The sequence below is a fragment of the Somniosus microcephalus genome, chromosome 33 (assembly GCF_052327205.1).
Source record: "Somniosus microcephalus isolate GS21.2 chromosome 33, FLI_Smic_1.0, whole genome shotgun sequence".
In the NCBI taxonomy this organism is placed as follows: domain Eukaryota; kingdom Metazoa; phylum Chordata; class Chondrichthyes; order Squaliformes; family Somniosidae; genus Somniosus; species Somniosus microcephalus.
Window position 1 is genome coordinate 35,464,485 of NC_141019.1, and position 24,592 is coordinate 35,489,076.

General features: G+C 51.2%; 1 protein-coding gene across 3 annotated transcripts in view; it reads left to right on the top strand.

Moving 5' to 3' along the window:
- The window catches only part of dctn2 (dynactin 2 (p50)), a 70,581-nt gene that overhangs the window by 14,215 nt on the left and 31,774 nt on the right, over nt 1-24,592 (top strand). For 2 of the 3 annotated variants that reach the window (XM_085973035.1, XM_085973037.1), the window contains one exon: nt 11,976-12,044. In XM_085973035.1, coding sequence (XP_085829161.1) covers nt 11,976-12,044 — 69 coding nt within the window. Of the gene's footprint in view, nt 1-6,878; nt 6,900-11,975; nt 12,045-24,592 lie in introns of those variants that run through there. The other variant, XM_085973038.1, reaches the window with a different exon arrangement.

A 24,592-nucleotide genomic window follows, 5' to 3' on the forward strand; every position in this document is an offset into this window, starting at 1 on the left:
CCATTTTAAAAAATCATAATTCAAAGTGTTTTTTAAGCTTTAAGAATTACTTTCTACTTGCATATGATTGTCGGGGGTGGGGGGTTAACTCGTTCAAGCAATCAGGGTGTAGACTTGTGTAAAATGTGATGTGTATTTTTTAATATTGCTTCTCTTGAGGGCTGGACAGTTCCCTGCTGTTGCAACGTTTAGTTCTCTGCTAAACAACGAACAGCAATTTGTTTTATCTTTGGAATTCAGTGTTTGCTGGATTGCTACCGTTTTATTGAGCGGGGTATTGTCTCGTCATGTAAGATTTTATTGTGATTTTTCATCTCCCTCTGGTGGGCAGTTACGTGCTTCCTCCTCCCTGTCCCGCCCCGCCCTCTCCTCCCCTCCCCTCCCATTGTGACTGTTTCTGATTTACCCCCCTCCCCCTCCCCCTCCCATCCCAAAAGACTGTGGATGCTGGGGGCAGGGGAAGATGGGGTGGGGAGGTCCAATTGAAATTTCCCAGATCGAGATGGAACGCCTCCGTTCAGTCCGTAAGGGGGACCCCGAGCTTCCGGTCGCCTGTCAGTTCAATTCACCGCCCCACTCCCACTCGGACCTCACCGTCCGCGGCCTCTTGTATTGTTCCACTGAAGCTCAGCGATAAACTCGAGGAACAGCACCTCATCTTCCGATTAGGCACTTTACAGTCTTCAGGACTCAATATCGAGTTCAACAACTTCAGATCATAACCTCGGCCCCTATCATTTTAATATTTTTTTATCTACACTTATGGTTTGTGCCTTTTCCCTCTGTCTCTCTGTCCCACATGGCAGCTGTCTCTCACTCTGCCAGTGCATTTCACACTTCATCTCGAGCCATTGTTTGTTTCTTTACCTGTCCTATTACTATCTCGTCTCACCTTGAATATCTCTTAATGTCTCTTCACCTCTCAATTCAATTCAATTCAATTCAATTCAAATCGCTTTATTGGCATGACAAGTTACATCTTATGTTGCCAAAGCATCAGAAAACATTCATGTTTGTTCACAAAAATACAGATCTATCCATACAGTGTATAAACAGATATATCCCTGAGTGTATAAATATACTTTCATATAATTTATATATACTCTTTTCTTATATTTAGTGGTTGTCCCTCTGTTTATGGCAAGCTGTAACATAGTGTGCCGCTAAGGTTACACAATTTCTCTGTTCCCCTAGTAGGTATGGGAGTTTTTGGTCGTCATTCAAATTTCTGAATTCCGGGCATATTTTTGTGAATTTTGGGTAGAAATTCTCCCTGATGCCCTGATATTTTCCACAAGCTGTGAGGAAGTGCATCTCTGTCTCCACCACTCCCTGACTGCAGTGAGAGCATATCCTGTCCTCTCTTGGTAGCCGGGTCTGCCTGTGTCTACCTTTTTCGATCGCCAGGCTATGTTCACTAAGTCTGTACATTGTCAAGGTTTTTCTCAGTTTGCTATCCTTTACCATGGACAGGTAATCAGCCATGTTGTATTGTCTGTTTAGGGCCAAGTAGCAATTGAGTTTGCTTTGGGTTTTTGTTGTTTCTGCCCAATATGACAGATATTTTTCCTTTTGCTTAGCGACGATTGTGTTGGGTCGAATTCTTGGTGTTACGCTGTCACTGTCCTGGGGCTGGTTATTGTTTTCACTGAGTCCCAGGACTAGTTGACTGAGGGTATTCTTCTTTATGGTCCTCTCTTGGCATTTCAGGGCCTTCCCCTTTGTTCTTTCGTCCCCTCCCCCATTTCCCAGCCCCCCACACTGGCTTTTTCATCCGTTTCATTTCCTGCTTCTTTCTCCGTTCTGACGATGGGTCTTCGACCCGAAACGTCGACTCTGTTTCTCTCTCTCTCCGCGGATGCGGCCCTGGCCTGCTGAGTTTTTCCAGCGTTTTCTGTTGTTATTTCGGATTTCCGGCATCCCGCAGTATTTTGCTCTCGTGGATAGATTTTTGTTGGGTAAGGGGATCGAGGGATATGGAGTAAAGGCGGGCAGATGGAGTCGAGGTACAGATCAGCCATGCTCCAGTTGAATGGCGGAGCAGGCTCGAGGGGCCGAATGGCCGCCTCCAGTTCCTATGACCTTGCCGTGCGCAGTTGCATCACCGAGCCATTAATTCCAACTCACTCGAGGCTCTATTTTCGCAAAGATGACATTTTTGTGACACTTAAGCCATTAGACTCGCCCTCCAAAATAGAATAATATGTCATGCGTTACATGGTCCTTGTCCCATCTTGCTCACTGGGGACACCATGGCAGATCCACAAGTGTAATGTAACAGCGGTCTGTCTGGCACACATTTCCTCTCTCCTGTTTCTCCATCGAGTATGTTAAACTTCATGCTCAAATTTCTATTACTCATCTTATAGTTTTTTAAAAACACAAGCATTTGGAATGCATAGGAACATAGAAGATAGGAGCAGGAGTCGGCCATTCGGCCCCTCGAGCCTGCTCCGCCATTCAATGAGATCATGGCTGATCATCCAAACTCTGTACCCTGTCCCTGCTTTCTCCCCATATCCCTTTAGCCGTAAGAAATATATCTAACTCCTTCTTGAATATATTTAATGAATTGTCCTCAGCTGCCTTGTGTGGTAGAGAATTCCACAGGTTCACCACTCTCTGGGTGAAGAAATTCCTCCTCATCTCAGTCCTAAATGGCTTACCCCTTATCCTTAGACTGACCCCTGGTTCTGGACTCCCCTGCCATCGGGAACATCCTTCCTGCATCTAGTCTGTCTAGTCCTGTTAGAATTTTATAAGTTTCAATCAGATCCCCTCTCATTCTTCTAAACTCTAGCGAATATAAACCTAATCGACCCAATCTCTCCTCATACGTCATTCCTGCCATCCCAGGTATCAGTCTGGTGAATCTTCGCTGCACTCCCTCCATGGCAAGAACATCCTTCCTCAGATAAGGCGACCAAAACTGCACACAATACTCAAGGTGTGGTCTCACCAAGGCCCTGTACAACTGCAGCAAGACATACTTGCTCCTGTACTCGAATCCTCTCGCTATGAAGGCCAACATACCATTTGCCGCCTTTAACCGCCTGCTGCACCTGCATGCTTACCTTCAGCGACTGGTGCACAAGGACACCCAGGTCTCGTTGCACTTCCCCCTTTCCCAATCTATTGCTGTTCAGATAATAATCTGTCTTCCTGTTTTTGCCACCGAAGTGGATAACCTCGCATTTATCCACATTATACTGCATTTGCCATGCACCTGCCCAATCACCCAACCTGTCCAAATCATACTGGAGTTTCTCGGCATCCTCCTCACAGCACACACGCCCACCCAGCTTTGTGTCGTCTGCAAACTTGGAGATATTACATCTAGTTCCCTCATCTAGATCATTAATATATATTGTGAATGAATAGCTGGGGTCCAAGGACCGATCCCTGCGGTACCCCACTAGTCACTGCCTGCCACTCGGGAAAAAGACCCGTTTATTCCAACTCTTTGCTTCCTGTCTGCCTACCTCTGTAGAGAGATTCCCCAAGCGATTGGAAAATAACTTAATCGGCACGGGAGCTCGACTGTCTGCAGCCGCCGACTGACTTTACCAACAAAGAGAGTGAGAGAGGGTGCCAGGATTGTGACCACACTGGAGAACAATTGATCTCTCATCTCATCTGGTGTTTACTTAACAGCATTTAGAGCTTGTGGAGTTTGAGTTTAAGGGGTGCAACGACACCTGTAGTCGCAGGGCCAGTACGTTGTATATTACACTGCCTTGGAACCACACATTGTCTGACTGGCACCGTGATTCGTGCCGCGCGTGTTCTGTGTGCATATTCTTTCCACATGGGCATCAGAATAAAACGTACAGCGTAATTCGTAAATCAGTAAAAGTGACCGTGAAGCTGTTGGATTGTCGTTCAAACCCAAGTGGTTCGCTCGTGTTTCCCGCCGTCCTTACCCGGCCTGGCCTGGTGCTTGACTCCAGTCCCACACCGAGGTGGCTGACTCGTAACTGCCCTCTCAAGTGGCCACTCGGTCGTCTCAAAAACCCGCTACGCCGCGGTTGGTGAAGAAAGGCGCACCACCACCTCCTCGGGGCAATTAGAAACATCGAAAAATAGGAGCAGGAGTCGGCCATTCGAGCCTGCTCCGCCATTCAATATGATCATGGCTGATCCTCTCTCTCAATACCATATTCCCGCTCTCTCCCCATACCCCTTGATGCCTTTTGTGCCTAGAAATCTATCGATCTCCTTCTTAAATATATTCAGCGACTTGGCCTCCACAGCCTTCTGTGGTAGAGAATTCCACAGGTTCACCACCCTCTGAGTGAAGAAATTCCTCCTCATCTCAGTCCTAAATGTCCTACCCCGTATCCTGAGACTGTGACCCCTCGTTCTAGACCCCCCCCAGCCAGGGGAAACATCCTCCCTGCATCCAGTCTGTCTAGCCCGGTCAGAATTATATACGTTTCAATGAGATCCCCTCTCATTCTTCTAAACTCTAGTGAATAGAGGCCTAGTCGACCCAATCTCTCCTCATACGGACAGTCCTGGCATCCCAGGAATCAGTCTGGTGAACCTTCGCTGCACTCCCTCTATGGCAAGTATATCCTTTAGGGGGATGGCCAATAAATACCGGCCTTGCCAGCGACGCCCACGCCCCAAGAATGAGTTTTTATGTACTTGAAGAGGACCAATTTTCAGGGTTATGGGGGGTAAAAGCCGGGGTGTGGGACTAAATTGGAGAGCTCTTTCAAAGAGCCGGCACAGGCGTGACGGGCCGAATGGCCTCCTCCTGTGCTGTAAGATTCTATCAACTTGTCTGCGAGAACCACTTTCAGTTGCAAGGCAAGTGGGTGATGCCCCTTGGGTTCATGTGATTTTATTTATAGAGCTATATACAGCACAAGTAATTACACGGTGAGCTTCTGTCTGGTTACTGAGTTGTGTGAGCGTATCGCTTGCACAGACACGGAGTTTGTATTTTTTTATGAAGTACTGGAAAATGTTGTTTGTCCCTTGTGACATGATTATTTTCTGTTGATCGAAAGCAGCTTACCGCTCGTAGCTGACTCACAGTCTCCCAACTATTCGAGCTGGACTGGGTGGGTTATTCTGGCAGTCAGTGAGGTGCATGCTGCTGGTCGAAATACACTACATACACGCAGTGGTTATAGTCTACTCGTGGTTTGATATTATAAGCCCTATATACAGACTAACCCACTCCTGGTTATCAGTTCTTTATATAAACCACCCCAACTCCTCAATTGGATTCCAGTTTGCAACTCACTCCTGGGTATCCATGATTATTATTTCTCTATATGCACAGTCTGAACCCCTTGTCAGTCGTGGCTCAGTGGGCAGCACTCGGAGGGGCGGTACTGAGGGAGCGCCGCACTGTCTGAGGGGCGGTACTGAGGGAGCGCCGCACTGTCGGAGGGGCGGTACTGAGGGAGCGCCGCACTGTCGGAGGGGCGGTACTGAGGGAGCGCCGCACTGTCGGAGGGGCGGTACTGAGGGAGCGCCGCACTGTCGGAGGGGCGGTACTGAGGGAGCGCCGCACTGTCGGAGGGGCGGTACTGAGGGAGCGCCGCACTGTCGGAGGGGCGGTACTGAGGGAGCGCCGCACTGTCGGAGGGGCGGTACTGAGGGAGCGCCGCACTGTCGGAGGGGCGGTACTGAGGGAGCGCCGCACTGTCGGAGGGGAGGTACTGAGGGAGCACCGCACTGTCAGAGGGGCAGTACTGAGGGAGGGCCGCATTGTCGGAGGGGCGGTACTGAGGGAGCGCCGCACTGTCGGAGGGGCAGTACTGGGGGAGGGCCGTACTGTCAGAGGGGCGGTACTGAGGGAGCACCGCACTGTTGGAGGGGCAGTACTGGGGGAGGGCCGTACTAGAGGGGCAGTGCTGAGGGAGGGCCGTACTGTCAGAGGGGCAGTACTGAGGGAGCACCGCACTATCGGAGGGGCAGTACTGGGGGAGGGCCGTACTGTCAGAGGGGCCATCTCTCGGATGCGATGTTAAAATGAGGCCCCGTCTGCTCTCTCAGGTGCACGTAAAAGATCCAGTGGCACTATTTTGAAGAAGAGCAGGGGGGAGTTCTCCTCCAAGTCCTGGGCTAATATTTATCACTCAATCAACATCACTAAAACAGATTATCTGGTCATTATCACATTGTTCTTTGTGGGAGCTTGCTCTGCACAAACTCCCTCAGTACTGCCCCTCCGACAGTGCGGCGCTCCCTCAGTACTGCCCCTCCGACAGTGCGGCGCTCCCTCAGTACTGCCCCTCCGACAGTGCGGCGCTCCCTCAGTACTGCCCCTCCGACAGTGCGGCGCTCCCTCTACTGCCCCTCCGACAGTGCGCCGCTCCCTCAGTACTGCCCCTCCGACAGTGCGCCGCTCCCTCAGCACCGCCCCTCCGACAGTGCGCCGCTCCCTCAGCACCGCCCCTCCGACAGTGCGCCGCTCCCTCAGCACCGCCCCTCCGACAGTGCGCCGCTCCCTCAGCACCGCCCCTCCGACAGTGCGGCGCTCCCTCAGCACCGCCCCTCCGACAGTGCGGCGTTCCCTCAGCACCGCCCCTCCGACAGTGCGGCGCTCCCTCAGTACCGCCCCTCCGACAGTGCGGCGCTCCCTCCGCACTGCACTGGCGTGTCGCCCTAGCTTTATGTGCTCAAGTCCCTGGAGTGGGACTGCTCTTGTTTTCAAATCGCTGCCTTCTAAAATTTAATCCGTGGTGCCGATCACGGAATTGTAAGGCAGTAATCGAATCCTGGGTCTCAGCTGATTGAATATCCACTCTTGTGCGATGTAATCCGACCCTCTTGATGTAATTACAGGGGAGCAAATAATCCATTGAAAGCCACTATCCGGCCTTCTCCTCGCGCCCCAGCGCCCATCGGAGCTGATGTTTCAGTAAATGTGGATGGAGGTACTGCATTATTCAGCAAGTCTGTACTTAAAACCGCTGCAGTCATTTACTTTGCGAGAATGAATTGGGGGGGGGGGGCGGTCAGGGTAGTGAGATTGTGTGTGTTTTTCAGTGTTTCAGAAGGGTGGGCTCCAGTTTGCAGATTCCCTCCGTCACCCACAGCCCCCGGCAGCAGATTCTGCAGTTGGACTCATGCTAAGGGGAGAGCTGGCATCGTCACAAAGGAGGTGCTGATTGCCCGAGGCTCGTCCTGTGTATTTTCCGCCATCTTTTTGACTGGCGATCTAGTCTTCAGCTGGGAAGGTGGGTGGGTGGGCGGGAGAGGGGGAGTTGAAGTCTGTCTGCCTTGCATCCTATGTTTATCAGTACATCAATCTTGCTGCTTTCTGCAACTTCCTGAAGCTGCCCATCACGCTCCAGTGTCAAACGTATTGACAAAGATAGAATCTCACAGCACAGGAGGCGGCCATTCGGCCCGTCGTGCCTGTGCCGGCTCTTTGAACGAGCTCTCCAATTAGTCCCACTCCACCCTCTGCTCTTTCCCCCGTAGCCCTGTGAATTTTTCCCCTTCAAGTATTTCTCCAATTTCCCCTTTTGAAAGTTACTATTGAATCTGCTCCCACCGCCCTTTCAGGCAGCGCATTCCAGATCACAACAACTCGCTGCGTTTAAAAAAAATAATTAAAAAAAAAAAAAAATCTAATTGGATTTTTTTGCCAATTATCTTAAATCTGTTACCGACCCTCCTGCCGCTGGAAACAGTTTCTCCCTCTCTACTATCAAAACCCTTCATAATTCTGAACACCTCTATTAAATCTCCTCTTCACCTTCTCTGCTCTAAGGAGAACAACCCCAGCTTCTCCAGTCTCTCCACGTCACTGAAGTCCCTCATCCCCTGGAACCATTCTGGTCAATCTCCCCCTTAACCTTCTCTGCTCCAAGGAGAACAATCCCAGCTTCTCCAGTCTCTCCACCTCACTGAAGTCCCTCATCCCCTGGAACCATTCTGGTCAATCTCCCCCTTAACCTTCTCTGCTCCAAGGAGAACAATCCCAGCTTCTCCAGTCTCTCCACCTCACTGAAGTCCCTCACCCCTGGAACCATTCTGGTCAATCTCCTCCGCACCCTCTCCACGGCCTTGACATCCTTCCTAAAGTGCGGCTCCCAGAATTGGACACAGTACCCCAGCTGAGGCCTAACCAGTGATTTATAAAGGTTTAGCGTGACTTCCTTGCTTTTGCATTCTATACAGATGTGCTGGCTTGTTTTTTTTTTATCTGACTTGGAGCTCAAAGTTTACAAGCACTTGGTGATCTGTAAGCCTCCCCTAGTTGAACAGCGGTGAATCCCGATGGACCTCCGGACCTATTTAGACTGTGCCCTCACAGCGAGTCCCCGAGCAGTGACAAACTGCATTAGCACAGTCGTGCTCCCGGCCCCCCCAAAAAAGAAACTTGCATTTATATAGTGCCTTTCACTACCACAGGATGCCTCCACGTGCTTCACAGCCAATGAAGTACTTTTTTGAAGTGTAGTCGCTGTTGTAATGTGGGAAACGCGGCAGCCAATTTGCGCACAGCAAGCTCCCACAAGCAGCAATGTGATAAATGACCAGATCATCTGTTTTTAGTGATGTTGGTTGAGGGATAAATATTGGCCCCAGGACACCGGGGAGAACTCTCCCCCTGCTCTTCTTCGAAATAGTGGCCGCGGGATCTTTTACGTCCACCCGAGAGAGCAGACGGGACCTCCGCCTATGCCGTAGCACGCACGCCGCGTTGATGTGCGGTGTCACGACATGTTTGTGCCGGTGTCTTTGGCTCTCGCCTGTGACGTCTGGAATATGGCAAGTGGGTGGGAAAGAACGAAGCGAGGGGGGTGTCACCCCGAGACTACACCAGAGGACTGATTACAGGACACCTCTGGGGTTGGGTATCTCACTCACCCTCTCAGCAAGGACACTGCATCATCTCAAACCTCTCGCCATTAACTGATTAAAGCTCAACTCTGGTGCATGAGCGCAGTGTAACCCACTCCCGCGCTCCTGCTCTTCATAACGCTGACAACCTTGGTGGCATGTTGCCTGTTGGTACACATTCAAAGCATTTATTGACGCTATCCGCAGCTGAAACCCTCATCCCTGCCCTTTGTTACCCATAGACCCGACTATTCCAACCCTCTCCTGGCCGACCTCCCATCCTAAACGTCAGCTGTTCCAAAACTGTGCTGCCCCTCGTGTCCCAACTCGCAACAAGTCCCGCTCGCCCACCACCCCCACTGTGCCCGCCGACCTACGCTGGCTCCCATCCTTGTTTTCAAATCCCTCCACAGCCTCGCCACTCCCTATCTCTGTAACCTCCTCCAGCCCCTACAACCCTCCCTATCTCTGTAACCTCCTCCAGCCCCTACAACCCTCCCTATCTCTGTAACCTCCTCCAGCCCCTACAACCCTCCCTATCTCTGTAACCTCCTCCAGCCCCTGCAATCCTCTCTATCTCTGTAACCTCCTCCAGCCCCTACAACCCTCCCTATCTCTGTAACCTCCTCCAGCCCCCTACAACCCTCCCTATCTCTGTAACCTCCTCCAGCCCCGACAACCCTCCCTATCTCTGTAACCTCCTCCAGCCCCTACAACACTCCGTATCTCTGTAACCTCCTCCAGCCCCCTACAACCCTCCCTATCTCTGTAACCTCCTCCAGCCCCTACAATCCTCCCTATCTCTGTAACCTCCTCCAGCCCCCTACAACCCTCCCTATCTCTGTAACCTCCTCCAGCCCCCTACAACCCTCCCTATCTCTGTAATCTCCTCCAGCTCCCTACAACCCTCCCTATCTCTGTAACCTCCTCCAGCCCCTACAACCCTCCCTATCTCTGTAACCTCCTCCAGCCCCCTACAACCCTCCCTATCTCTGTAACCTCCTCCAGCCCCTACAACCCTCCCTATCCCTGTAACCTCCTACAACCCTCCCTATCTCTGTAACCTCCTCCAGCCGCCTACAACCCTCCCTATCTCTGTAACCTCCTCCAGCCCCTACAACCCTCCCTATCCCTGTAACCTCCTCCAGCCCCCTACAACCCTCCCTATCTCTGTAACCTCCTCCAGCCCCTACAACCCTCCCTATCCCTGTAACCTCCTACAACCCTCCCTATCTCTGTAACCTCCTTCAGCCCCTACAACCCTCCCTATCTCTGTAACCTCCTCCAGCCCCCTACAACCCTCCCTATCTCTGTAACCTCCTCCAGCCCCCTACAACCCTCCCTATCTCTGTAACCTCCTCCAGCAACTACACCCCTCCCTATCTCTGTAGCCTCCTCCAGCCCTACAACCCTCCCTATCTCTGTAACCTCCTCCAGCCCCTACAACCCTCCCTAGCTCTGTAACCTCCTCCAGCCCCCTACAACCCTCCCCATCTCTGTAACCTCCACCAGCCCCTACAACCCTCCCTATCTCTGTAACCTCCTCCAGCCCCTACAACCCTCCCTATCCCTGTAACCTCCTCCAGCCCCCTACAATGCTCCCTATCTCTGTAACCTCCTCCAGCCCCCTACAACCCTCCCTATCTCTGTAACCTCCTCCAGCCCCCTACAACCCTCCCTATCTCTGTAACCTCCTCCAGCCCCTACAACCCTCCCTATCTCTGTAACCTCCTCCAGCTCCCTACAAACCTCCCTATCTCTGTAACCTCCTCCAGCCCCTACAACCCTCCCTATCTCTGTAACCTCCTCCAGCCCCCTACAACCCTCCTTATCTCTGTAACCTCCTCCAGCCCCTACAACCCTCCCTATCTCTGTAACCTCCTCCAGCCCCCTACAACCCTCCCTATCTCTGGAACCTCCTCCAGCCCCTACAACCCTCCCTATCTCTGTAACCTCCTCCAGCCCTACAACCCTCCCTATCTCTGTAACCTCCTCCAGCCCTACAACCCTCCGAGATCTCTGCGTTCCTCCAATTCTGGCCTCTTGCACATCCCCCCGATTTTAATCGCTCCACCATTGGCGGCCGTGCCTTCTGCTACCTGGACCCTGAGTTCTGGAATTCCCTGCTTAAGCCTCTCTGCCTCTCTCTCTCTCTCTCTCCTCCTCTAAGATGCCCCTTAAAACCAACCTCTTTGACCAAGCTTTTGGTCACATAGAAACATAGAAGATAGGAGCAGGAGTAGGCCATTCAGCCTCCCGAGCCTGCTCCACCATTCAATGCGATCATGGCTGATCATCCAAATTCAGTACCCTGTCCCTGCTTTCTCCCCATACCCCTTGATCCCTTTAGCCTTAAGAAATATATCTAACTCCTTCTTGAATATATTTAATGAATTGTCCTCAACTGCCTTGTGTGGTAGAGAATTCCACAGGTTCACCACTCTCTGGGTGAAGAAATTCCTCCTCATCTCAGTCCTAAATGGCTTACCCCTTATCCTTAGACTGTGACCCCTGGTTCTGGACTGCCCCGCCATCGGGAACATCCTTCCTGCATCTAGTCTGTCCAGTCCTGTTAGAATTTTATAAGTTTCAATGAGATCCCCTCTCATTCTTCTAAACTCCAGCGAGTATAAGCCCAATCAACCCAATCTCTCCTCATACGTCATTCCTGCCATCCCAGGTATCAGCCTGGTGAATCTTCGCTGCACTCCTTCCATGGCAAGAACATCCTTCCTCAGATAAGGCGACCAAAACTGCACACAATACTCAAGGTGTGGTCTCACCAAGGCCCTGTACAACTGCAGCAAGACATCCTTGCTCCTGTACTCGAATCCTCTCGCTATGAAGGCCAACATACCATTTGCCTTCTTAACCGCCTGCTGCACCTGCATGCTTACCTTCAGCGACTGGTGCACAAGGACACCCAGGTCTCGTTGCACTTCCCCTTCTCCCAATCTATTGCCGTTCAGATAAATATCACCTGTCCCAATATCTCCTTATGTGGCTCGGTGTCAAGTTTTCTTTGATAATCGCTCCTGTGAAGCGCCGTGGGACGTTTTACTTCGTTAAAGGCGCGTTGTTGCTGCACGCAGTCATAAGAGGGTTTGTGTCTGGTACAAATAAAACTCTACTCTGAACGCACTGGGTTTGTTTTTCAGGCCTTTAACGAGCCCGATGTCTATGAGACGAGCGACCTGCCCGAGGACGACCAAGCGCAGTTCGAAGCGGTAAGATTCAGAAGGCCCGCGTTTTATTTTCCGGCGCGTGTATTTCACGGTTTATTTTAGAATGGATCAGTAGGTACGCCGAGCCGCGCACAAAATTTGGCTTTCTCTGGCCACTTCGAGCATAGAAATATTCACAGGGCTGCGGGGGAAAAGTGGAGGGGAGGGAGTGGGACTGACTGGAGAGCTCTTTCCAAGGGCGAGCACAGGCACGATGGGTCGAACGGCCGCCTCCGGTGCTGTAGCATTCTATGAAAACTGCAAAGCAAAGGTTTGTATTAGTTTCAGAACTGCACAAGGCTGGAGCTCTGCTTGGAATTTGGTGACTCTTTAACCGCGTGGCTCGCCATACCCACAGATTGTGTGCGTGATAATTTATTCCTCTGATCTTTTATGATCTGAATTTAACAGAATAGAATGTCTTGTTCTTGCTGTCTGCTTGTCTTCTCTGGTGAGGTTTTATGTGAATTTGAAGTTAATTTTTTGGGGGAAATCATTTTCGCAATTAACACGCCTTCAAATAAAGGTGGAAACCCTTTGCAAAATAAAAATAAAAAAAACGTCCCCCTGTCCAAGGGCTACAGTGTAAACCAGCGCCGTCCCCGAGGGGAGGAAGTTCGGTAGGTGGGACTTGTGACACCCCCCCCCCCACCCCCCCAGGCCAATTGTTCCGTGAGGGAGCGAATGATGTCGGCACTTTCACTTGGGTTCATGTCCGGCCCAGGCTGCCGGGTTGAAAGTTCCTTCTCTCGCGAGCTGCGATGGTCCAAAGCGAGACGGGTTTAGGGCAGTCTCGCCCCGGAAGCACCCGCGGCGGAGCAGAAATTGGTGCCGGGTTGGCAGTCTCGCCCCGGGGATGTGGCAGGAAGACGTGCGTCTGCAGCTGGGTTAGGAAAGGCACACTCCGCATCTGCCTATTTCCATTCCAGCGCGCTCCTGCCCGGCCTCGCACCTCGCGCCCTCCGTAACCTTGAACTCATCCAAAACTCTGCTGCCCGTGTCCTAATGTCCCGTTCACCCATCACCCACCCCCCTTTGTGCTCGCTGACCTACATTGGCTCCCGGTCTGGCAATGCCTCAATTTTAAAATTCTCGCCCTTGTTTTCGACATGGTCTCCTCACCCCTTCCTATCTCTATAACTTCCTCCAGCCCCCTACAGCCCTTCGAGATCTCTGCACTCCTCCAATTCTGCCCTCTTGCGCATCCCCCGATTTCCATCGCTCCACCATTGGCGGCCGTGCCTTCAGCCGCCTGGGCCCTAAGCTCTGGAATTCCCTCCCTAAACCTCTCTACCCCGCTCTCTCTCTCTCTCTCTCTCTCTCTCTCTCTCTCCTAAGACCCACCTTTTCGATCAAGCTTTTGGTCACCTGTCCTATGTGGCTCGGTGTCAAATTTTGTTTGATAACGCTCCTGTGAAGCGCCTTGGGATGTTTTACTACTTCAACGGCGCTGTACAAATGCACGTCGTTGTTCTGACCTGGGAGTGCTTTGATGCTGAATTCCATTCTTTGCCCCTCCCAACAAAATTTAATCGGGGAAATCTACATAAACTAGATCCTTGGCTGCGACTTTAAAAGCCAGGCTTGCATGTTTTCCTGTTGCAGTTTCTTGATTGCTCTCCTCTCTGCCACTGGCTAATTCTTGGACTTTCACCTGGGCGGTATGACTCGCTGTCCTCCCACAGTCGGGAGCTTGATTGCCTTGAGGGGTGATGCACTGCATTCGGTGCCCTGTACTGCAATCACACGGCTGTGAAGAATGCCCCTCTTTTTTTTTTTAATTATTACCTGTTTTGTCACGAGCTTGATGAACTCCCAATGCTGAACAAAAAAGAACCCCTTGCTGCACCGGTGTAAAACGGTTCCTGCTTCCCTTTCCCTCCCCACCCCTCTGCATGTTCATTAAAAAAATAAACACTCTTTCTGCAACTGGCATTCCTGTTCCCCGACTGGTATGAGTGCACGTAACTGAAGTCCCTCATCCCCGGGGACCATTCCAGTCAATCTCCTCCGCACCCTCTCCTTGATCTGACACTGGCAAGTCGAGCATTTCTGCCCGTTCCAGCTTAAAGAGTGTGCAGGGACAGAGGGACCTGGGAGTTACCCACCTGAACCAAGCAGTCGGGGCCTTGGCTTAACGTCTCATCTGAAAGATGGCACCTCCGACAGTGCGGCGCTCCCACGGTACCGCCCCTCCGACAGTGCGGCGCTCCCTCGGTACCGCCCCTCCGACAGTGCGGCGCTCCCTCGGTACCGCCCCTCCGACAGTGCGGCGCTCCCTCGGTACCGCCCCTCCGACAGTGCGGCGCTCCCTCGGTACCGCCCCTCCGACAGTGCGGCGCTCCCTCGGTACCGCCCCTCCGACAGTGCGGCGCTCCCTCGGTACCGCCCCTCCGACAGTGCGGCGCTCCCTCGGTACCGCCCCTCCGACAGTGCGGCGCTCCCTCGGTACCGCCCCTCCGACAGTGCGGCGCTCCCTCGGTACCGCCCCTCCGACAGCCCACTGCCTTTCAGGCAGCGTGTTCCAGATCACAACAACTCGCTGCGTAAAAACATTCTCATCTCCCTCTGGTTCTTTTGCAGATGATCTTCAATCTGTGTCCTCTGGTTACCGACCCTCCTGCCACTGAAAACAGTTTCTCCCTCTCTACTCTCATCGAAACCCCATGTAATTTTGAAGGCCTCTATTAAAATCTCCCCTCCATAAAATAAAATGGCCACTCTACAGATAATAAAAAATGATCTCAAGTAGATTTGAAGTTTTGAAAGGGCATAGAGCTGTGGGTCGTTGTCCCTGGAAAGAAAGGGCTCGTTTCCAAATATTCCAGAATAAAGCCGCTTCTGTCGGGTGCGAGCGAATGGTGTCGCCGCCATCGTCATCGGGCGCGGTACTTCTGCGCGGAGGGCTGAGTTTACACATTCCATTCCAGCCTGAATTATTTACAGCATTTTTGCCAGGCTCTCCTTAACTGTGCTCCTGTTAAAAGGCATTCCTTTACCGAGGCTAGCAAAATCAAAAATGCAATTGTTCGCCTGCTTCACTGACTTTCTTTTTTGAAGAAACAGAAGGGTGGGGGGGTGGGGCGGAAAGTCAGGAGGTGGGATTGGAGCCAACGTTCCCTTGGAGCCGCACAGCACTCTTGAGCTCCCACGCAGCCCAAAAGGAAAATCACAGGGAAACATTGATTGGAGCTGGTCACTCGTACTCCTGTAGCTGTGTGTCATCTGTCCCTAATGCCTTTTCATCCCTACCGCCTTACACGGTACAATAATCCCAACATAATCCTAGAATCCTACCACGCAGAAGGAGGCCATTCGGCCCGTCGAGCCTGTGTGAGAGAGCTGTCCAGTTTAGTCCCACAACCCCAGCTTTCCCCGCCCCCCCCCCCCCCCCCCAACCCTGCCAATGAGTCTTGCTTCAAGTGCATGTCCAATTGCCCTTTGAAAGTTGCTACGCAATCTGATTCCACCTCCCTTTCAGGCAGTGCGTTCCAGATCTCGACAGCCCTCTGTGTGAAGAAATTTCTCCCCTTATCCACCCTCTCTAGTTCTGTCGTCTATTATTTTAAATCTACGGCCCCAGGTTGCCGACTCGCTCACCAGAGGAAATAATTACTCCCTACTTGGCTCTACCAAAACCCCCTCGTCATTCTTAGTACCTCCGAGTTGAGAAATTACCTTCAATGACTCTGTTGCACATTAGTGAAAAGTAAATGTGTGGAGTTCTCTTTGTTGCTTTGTCTTTTCCCCGTGTTTGGCCTCTCCTTTTATCACCTCCCGATTAGCGTTCAGTGACGGGACGGAGCGGGGGGGTTAACTGAACCCACGGCCTGTTCCCTACCGTGACGCGGCTCAGTTCCTGCTCGACGTGCGCCGTGCTCGCTGCAGAAGGGCGCCTCGCCCTTCGGGACCCTCCGTGGCCAGGTGCAGCGGCGGGCCTCACGGTAGGCGTTACCGGTGGGCGAGCACAACGGAAATGCACGGCCACAATAGTCGGAAGTGTGTTAACACACTTGGGTCCCCCCCCACCCAAAAAAATAACTTTAACTGTTACAGTGGGACAGATTTCCACCTTTACATTTGTGGTTGTGTTTTATGTGTTGGATACAGAGATTGGGGGCGCTTGAATGATGAATGGATTAAGGAGGTATCAAAGTTATTGGCCCTTTCCTTTTTTATCCTCTCAAATTGTACATTTCTTTCCGTCTCCCCTCAATATGTTTTGAAATGGCCACAGAACTTTGAGAGAGCTCCTTACTATTACGCTGCGATATATAATGGTGGCCTGTGATTTAATGGCTCCCTTTAACACGCCCCTCACGCTCGCACTACTTTGTGTCACCTGCTATACTGCACGTCGTTCACGACTTCGCTCATGTGCTGCGAATGCAACAGCACGTCCCAAGAAACAGAACATTCCTGCTCCCGCTCCACTTCCAACTTCAGTAAGGAGCAGAGGGTGTCGCGAGCTTGCTCCGAATATCAGGGTTTCAATCTTGGGGTGAGAGACATCTGCACTGAAATGGTTTTAGATACTAGATTTAATTATTTTCTAAGTTGTCCTATCAGAGGTAGTGGCATAAGAATTAGAAGCAGGAGTCGGCCATTCGGCCCCTCGAGCCTGCTCCGCCACTCAATGAGATCATGGCTGATCTTCGACCTCAACTTCACTTTCCTGCCCGATCCCCATCTCACTTGATTCCCCTAGAGTCCAAAAATCTATCGATCTCAGCCTTGAATATACTCAACGACTGAGCCTCCACAGCCCTCTGGGGTAGAGAATTCCAAAGATTCACCGCCCTCTGAGTGAAGAAATTCCTCCTCATCTCAGTCCTAAATGGCCGACCCCTTATCCTGAGACTGTGACCCCTGGTTCTAGACTCCCCAGCCAGGGGGAAACAGCCTCTCAGCATCTACCCTGTCAATCCCCCGCAGAATCTTGTATGTTTCAATGAGATCACCTCTCATTCTTCTAAACTCCAGAGAGTACAGGCCCATTCTACTCAATCTCTCCTCATAGGACAGCCCTCTCATCCCAGGAATCAATCTAGTGAACCTTCGTTGCACCGCCTCTAAGGCAAGTACATCCTTCCTTAGATAAGGAGACTAAAACTGTGCCCAGTACTCCAGGTGTGGTCTCACCAAGGCCCTGTACAATTGGAGCAAGACTTCCTCACTCTTATACTCCAACCCCCTTGCAATAAAGGCCAACATACTATTTGCATCCGACACAATTGCTCATGTGGAATACTGTGACTTGGGCACTAGTTCACAACCCCTGACCCGATTGAACCTTGCTTGTGGTGCCCACAATAACCTGTAGAGCCAGGTAAAATGGCGGTGGGCAGAGGTTAGGTCTGCTGTACCTGCGCGGCGAGGGACTATCTGGCTTGCCGTTCGGCCCCTCGGAGTAACTGCAGCGATGGTGTGTTGCGTTTGCAGGTGCAGCAGGCGCACCCCCTTTCCGAGCCACGTTGTCCCGCTTGGACTTTGCAAACCCCCTTCACTGCACAGTCCTGGATACGTAGGCTCTGTTCGCAGGCAGTTAAGTTCCGTGGGCTTGACACAGACTGTTTTTAAGTTCACCCAATGCAGTAAGGGGACTCTATGTCGTCGCTTACTTCAGCTGAGAATCCCTTGATTCCTGCTAACTGTCTGCTGTTACAGTGGAAGTGGCAGCTTACCCCGCCCTCGTTCTCACTTACAGGTGCCCCGAGCCAGAGTTGGTGTCTACGCTTGGGTTTTAGCTCTGAATTTTTGAATATTATGGCCCAGAAATTCGGGTCGGGGGCTTCCCGCGGGTGCAAGCCTCCGACCTGCACTTACCTAGCGCGCCGGCCGTTGTGCTGTGGGGCCCACGAGGGATTCCGATCCTGGGCCTCCTCCAGCTGCCGGCGTGCAGTACTTGTGTATCCCAGGGGCGCAGTTAGTTCGAAGCGTCCCCTGGAATCACGTGGGCCATGGAGAGCCAATGGTAGCAGGGAATGCCCATGCATAAAATTGACAGGAAGAGCTGTCAAACCTATAAATACTATAAGCCCCAAAACATCACTAAAACTTCATATAAATTTTTTTTTTTAATTACATAAAATAACTATTTTAAACAATAATTTAAATTTCTGAAAAAAATAATTACATTTTCTAACGGGGCTAAAAATAAACTTAGCTTTCTTTATAAAGTATTTAAAAATAATAAACCTGTGGGAAAAAATGTTTTAATTTTAATTAATTCACCACTTACCTTGTTACAAGCAGGCCCTGTGACTGCTTTTTACAAGTGTAACTCCTGGAGACTTACCCTCCCGGAGAAACCTCCAAAAACTCGGAGGTTCCAGGTGTACGCGTTGCCTCTCCGGCGCACGCGTTCCACCCGTGAACCCCTTCCTTCAAGGGAGCGGAAGTTCCGGTTTCCCGCGCATGCGGCAGTGCATGCACAAAACCGGCACTTTCGTTGGGACCTACGCGCGAGTACCCAGCGCGTACTCACCCGTGGAGCCCCGAATTTCTGGGCCAATGTCTTTTTAAAATAAATGATATGAATTCTGTATACGGAAGAGTCTGGCCGCCGAGAACGAGATTGTTTTCAGTATGGCACCGTGTTTCAATCGGCCGATGCCTATATAGGGTATAGTATCGCTGTTCAGGAATGAAGTCTTGCCATTGAGCTGAAGAGGGCTGTGATTGTTATGGCAGCAGGGGCGGGGTTGGTGGGGGGGGTCGGTGATGAGGGTAAGGGCAACCTCCAGCTAAATTAGAACTCACAAATTTGGGGGCGATGCAGAGAAATTAAGACTTCGGCTTGACAGGGTAGATGCTGAGAGGTTGTGCTTGCCATGGAGGGAGTGCAGCGAAGATTCACCAGGCTGATACCTGGGATGACAGGAATGACGTATGAGGAGAGATTGGGTCGATTGGACTTATACTCGCTGGAGTTTAGAAGAATGAGAGGGAATCTCATTGAAACATAAAATTCTAACAGGACTAGACAGACTAGATGCAGGAAGGATGTTCCCGATGGCGGGGGAGTCCAGAACCAGGGGTCACAGTCTAAGGATGAGGGGTAAGCCATTTAGGACAGGGATGAGGAGGAATTTCTTCACCCAGAGAGTGGTGAACCTGTGGAATTCTCTACCACAGAAGGCAGTTGAGGCCAATTCATTAAATATATTCAAGAAGGAGTTGGATATATTTCTTAAGGCTAAAGGGATCAAGGGATATGGGGAGAAAGCAGGGACAGGGTACTGAGTTTGGATGATCAGCCATGATCTCATTAAATGGCGGAGCAGGCTCGAGGGGCCGAATGGCCTATTCCCCGTTTTCTCTCTACCACCTTTTTTGAATAGTGGGGTAACATTAGCTACCCGCCAATCTATGGGTACTGTTCCAGATTCCATCGAATGTTGGAAGATGATCAGCAATGCATCTACTATTTCTAGGGCCACTTCCTTAAGTACCCTAGGATGTAGATTATCAGGCCCTGGGGATTTATCGGCCTTCAATCCCATCAGTTTCCCTAACACCATTTCCCTACAAATACTGATTTCTTTCAGTTCCACCCTTTCATCAGACCCTATGTTCCCCGGCATCTCTGGGAGGTTATTTGTGTCCTCCTTTGTGAAGACAGAACCAAAATATGTATTTAGTTGGTCTGCCATTTCTTTGTTCCCCATTATAAATTCCCCCGATTCTGACTGCAAGGGACCTACGCTTGACTTCACCAATCTTTTTCTCTTCACATATCTATAAAAGCTTTTACAGTCAGTTTTTATGTTCCCTGCAAGCTTACTCTCATATTCTATTTTCCCCTTCTTAATTAATCCCTTTGTCCTCCTTTGTTGAATCCTAAACTGCTCCCAATCCTCAGGATTATTGCTTTTTCTAGCCAATTTATATGTCCTCTCCTTGGATCTTATGCTATCCCTAATTTCCCTTGTTAGCCCATCTTCTGTCGGCGTCAGCAGTTTTATTTTGCTTCCAAAGGCTGCCCACTTTCCACATCCTCCTCGGTTTATTGAGAATTTTAGATCAAGCTGTCGACGACCTACAATTGGCCTCGAATGTAAACCCAGTTTTTTAATTTAAAAAAAAATGTCCCCGGCAACGTTCCCGCCAAGCTGCACGGCTGACTGGAGGTCCCGCGCGGGCTGTTCACCGGCTTCTCGATGCAAGATCTCGTGCACGTGCGTAACTTTGCCCGTTACCGGGACCGTGCAGCCCCCAAAAAAAATTAGTGGGAACATTGGATCCTTATATAATCGTCTGCCCCTCCCCCGAAAAAAGTTAGCGCTTGTTCTAGAACCGTAATCAATTCATGAATACACGTCATTCATGTTGCTACAACTGTACAGGGCGCTGGTGAGACCACACCTGGAGTACTGCGTACAGTTTTGGTCTCCTTATTTAAGGAAGGAGATACTTGCATTGGAGGCATTCAGAGACGATTCGCTTGGTTGATTCCTGAGATGAGGGGGTTGACGTATGAGGAAAGGTTGGGCCTATACTCATTGGAGCTTAGAAGAATGAGAGGGGATCTTATTGAAACATAGAAGGTTCTGAGGGGGCTCGACAAGGTAGATGCAGAGAGGATGTTTCCCCTCGTGGGGGAATCTAGAACTCGGGGGGGGGGGGGGGGGGGGTATAGTTTCAGAATAAAGGGTCGCCCTTTTAGAACTGAGATGAGGAGGAATTTCTTCTCAGAGGGTCGTGAATCTTTGGAACTCTCTGTCCCAGAGAGCCGCGGAGGCTGGGTCATTGAATATATTTAAGGTGGAGATAGACAGATTTTTGCAAGATAAGGGAGTGAAGGGTTATGGGGAGCGGGCAGGGAAGTGGCTTTGAGCCGGAGATCAGCCATGATCTTATTGAATGGCAGAGCAGGCTCGAGGGGTCAAGTGGCCTATTCCTGCTCCTGTTTCTTATGTTCTTATGATCTGCTCCTGTGAATTTAGGGGTGGAGGAGAGGGAGGCATCACAGACAATACCAATGCAAATAATTGGCTTAATCTGTCAGTAACAATACATATGTCTAGCCGTACAGGTCCAAAGTAAACCACTGCTTCGGCCTCAGCCGGAGTATTGCGGACAACTCTTGTCACCGCACGTCAGGAATGATGTCCGGGCCTTCGAAAGGGTGCAGAGGGGGTTTACACCAGGAGGTGACCAGGGAATGAGGGGGGGCTTCAGTTATCAGGAGAGGTTGGAAAAGCTGGGACTGCTCTCCGTGGAGCAGAGAAGGCGAAGAGGTGACCCAATGGGGGGTTTTCAAGATGATGAGGGGTTTAGATGGGAGCAGAGAGAGTGAGGAAAAACTATTGTTGTTTGTGATCTACATAAATGATTTGGATGAGAATGTAAAAGGTATGATCAGTAAGTTCGCAGATGACACGAAAATTGGTGGGGTGGTAAATTGCGAGGAGGAAAGCCTCAGGCTACAGGACGATATAAACGGGTTGGTCAGATGGGCGGAAAAGTGGCAAATGGAATTTAACCCTGAAAAGTGCGAGGTGATGCATTTTGGACGGACAAATAAGGCAAGGGAATACACAATGAGTGGTAGGACCCTAGGAAGTACAGAGGGTCAGAGGGACCTTGGTGTACATGTACATAGATCTCTGAAGGCAGCGGAACAGGTAGATAAGGTGGTTAAAAAGGCATATGGGATACTTGCCTTCAGTAGCCGAGGCATAGAATATAAGAGCAGGGAGGTTATGATGGAGCTGTACAAAACTGTGTGCAGTTCTGGTCGCCTCACTATAGGAAGGATGTGATTGCTTTGGAGAGGGTGCAGAGAAGATTCACCAGGATGTTACCTGGGATGGAGCGCCTCAGCTATGAAGAAAGACTAAACAGGCTGGGGTTGTTTTCCTTGGAGCAAAGAAGGCTGAGGGGGGACCTGATTGAGGTGTACAAAATGATGAGGGGCATAGATAGGGTAGATAAAGAGGAACTTTTCCCCTTAGTAGGGGGGTCAATAACAAGGGGGCATAGATTCAGGGTAAGGGGCAGGAGGTTTAGAGGGGATTTGAGGAGGAACTTTTTCACCCAGAGGGTGGTTGGAATCTGGAACTCACTGCCTGAAAGGGTGGTAGAGGCAGGAACCCTCACAACATTCAAGAAGCATTTGGATGAGCACTTGAAATGCCATTGCATACAAGGCTATGGACCAAATGCTGGAAAATGGGATTAGACAGGACAGGGATGGATGGGCGGCGCGGACACGATGGGCCGAAGGGCCTCTTTCTGTGCTGTAAAACTCTATGACTCTATGACTCTATTCCCCCTCTGGCGAGTGGGTCCAATAACCAGAGGTCACAGAGATTCGAAATCATTGGCGGAAGATCGAGATGGGGAGATGAGGAGAAGTGTTTTTGCTCCGAGTTGTGGGGATCGGGAACGCCCGACCTGAAGAGGTGGTAGAAGCTGATTCCATCAGTAATTTAAAAAGGGAGTCGGACGGGCGCTGGAGGACGAGGAGCTGACAGGGTTACGGGCAACAAGCGGGGAGGGTGGGGACTGAGCACGACAAAGAGCCGGCACAGGCACGATGGGCCGAAGGGCCTCCCCCTGTGCTGTAACTTTCTATGATTCTAAGTGTAGGAGTGGCGTTCCTCACCGACGTTGGCCCAGACTTTGCTGCAGCGGGGCATCTGCTGCTAGTTAGGTTTGCCCCCATGCACCCGTCAATTTTTCTTTTTCAGAATGTATTCTTAAATCGGCAGATAGTGCGGTTCCAGGAAATTGTCTGGGGCTTCTGGGGAATAGGCCCAGGCCCAGCTTGGCGCAGCGAGAGGAATGGGGGCGTGGATTACTGAACGGGGCTGGAGGGAGTCCCCTCGGGGCGGTGGGGGGGGGAGGCCCACTCAACCAGCCAGTTAAAGATAGCGGCCAATCAATTTAAAACCGAATTGAAGAAGTTAACTTGAAGTAAGTGCAGAGAGGGGTTCCGGGCACAGTGACCGACCGGCGAGGAGCCCAGCTGACTTTCTGCACACTTTTAAACCGCCGAAACTTTGCCGACAGAGTCCCGTTCCGTTAAACCGCAGCGAGGCGAGCGGAAGGACCGTGTGCGGGGGGGGGGGGGGGGGGCGGGGAGTGACGCGGAGTTTGTATAAAACGGAGCTGGAGCAAACTCTACACAAACGTGACCTTGCATCCAAGAATGGTCACCCGATTGCTTCGCTCCCCAAGGTGCACTGGGTCCTGTGGACTTGGGTGTCGTTTCGAAGAATGAATTGAAGTGTTTTAAGATTTTTATTTTTGGGGTGGGGTGTGGGTATCACACCCAGAGCTGGCATCCTCCTTAGCCCATTCATTCGACCCCGTTCTCCCCCCCCTCCGTCCCCCGTTCCCCCCCCCCCCCCAGTGTTGAGATGTTCTGCATCGTATCTGTGCGGTGGACTGACCAGAGTTTTCCTAAACTGCTTTCCCTTCTGACTTCCTTTGCCTGGATACTAGTTTGCGCAAGTAAGAGCCATCAAAGGCTTTTTTTCTTTGCATGCTTTTTTTTTGTCGTGTGTTGTGCATGTAGATCCAGTGTGCCGTTTCAGCTTTGCTTGTGTCTTGTCTGTCCGAAAGTGTAAGCGAGCATTACAGTGGATTTACCCGCCCTGCCGGCCGTCCCCCGGGGCTCAAAGCAACCGATGGATTGGAGGGGAGAACTGGTGGGGTGTCGCAGCCGGTTTAAAATGCATTCCTTTTCATCTGCGGATCCCGGCAGGGTTAAAAAACCTCCCCTCTCCGCCAATTTGGGAGGCGATTATGGCCGAGTTTGGGAGCACAAAGCTGCCCCCAAACTCGGCACTAAAACAATCTCTCGCAACTGCGGTCACGTCGATGGCTAGGGGGAGGGCGGGGACGTTCCACAGTGATGCTCTCAAGTGGTCAACAGCTCCTCCTGAAAATAGGGGTTGGAATTGGCGGGGTGTCAAAAGATTGGTGCACCCCATGTTAACCTGCTTCTGCCGCTCGATGCCAGTCCTCGTCTAACCCAAGTGATTTTAAAATTTGTCACATTTCCACCGGTTAAACAAATACCAAACCCAGCAACTACACTGAACTGGTTAGTGGGGGGGGGGGGGTTAGTCCCACCCGCCCCGGGTTAAAGAGAGGGGGGGGGGGGTCGGTCGAGCTGGAGTCTGCCTGCCCGTGACCGCTATCCCGCAATCTCTGCCAGAGCGTGGACCTGGCGAGGCCTGGGCCAGCCTGGGCTGGGGTTCCCTACCCGGTCGAAGAGTCCGCCAGCACCCGACGGTGTCGAGGTGCTGAAGGGGGAAACCAGCGCCCGCGGAACCGCGCCCAAGGAATCGGGAGGGAAGGGAAGATTGGTATGGAGAGGAGAGGGAGGTAAATTTCCTGAACTAAATTGATTTCTGATTCTAACCGGTTCTGTTGGAATTATTATCATGATCATGGGGGGAGGGAAAGAATTGAAAGTATTTTAGCAAAAAACTCACTTAACCGATTATTAAAAGTAAAGATTGAAGCGATACCATTTTAAAATAAAATCGGCGACGCACTTGCTAAGACCCTATTTTACAGTAGTTTAGTCACAA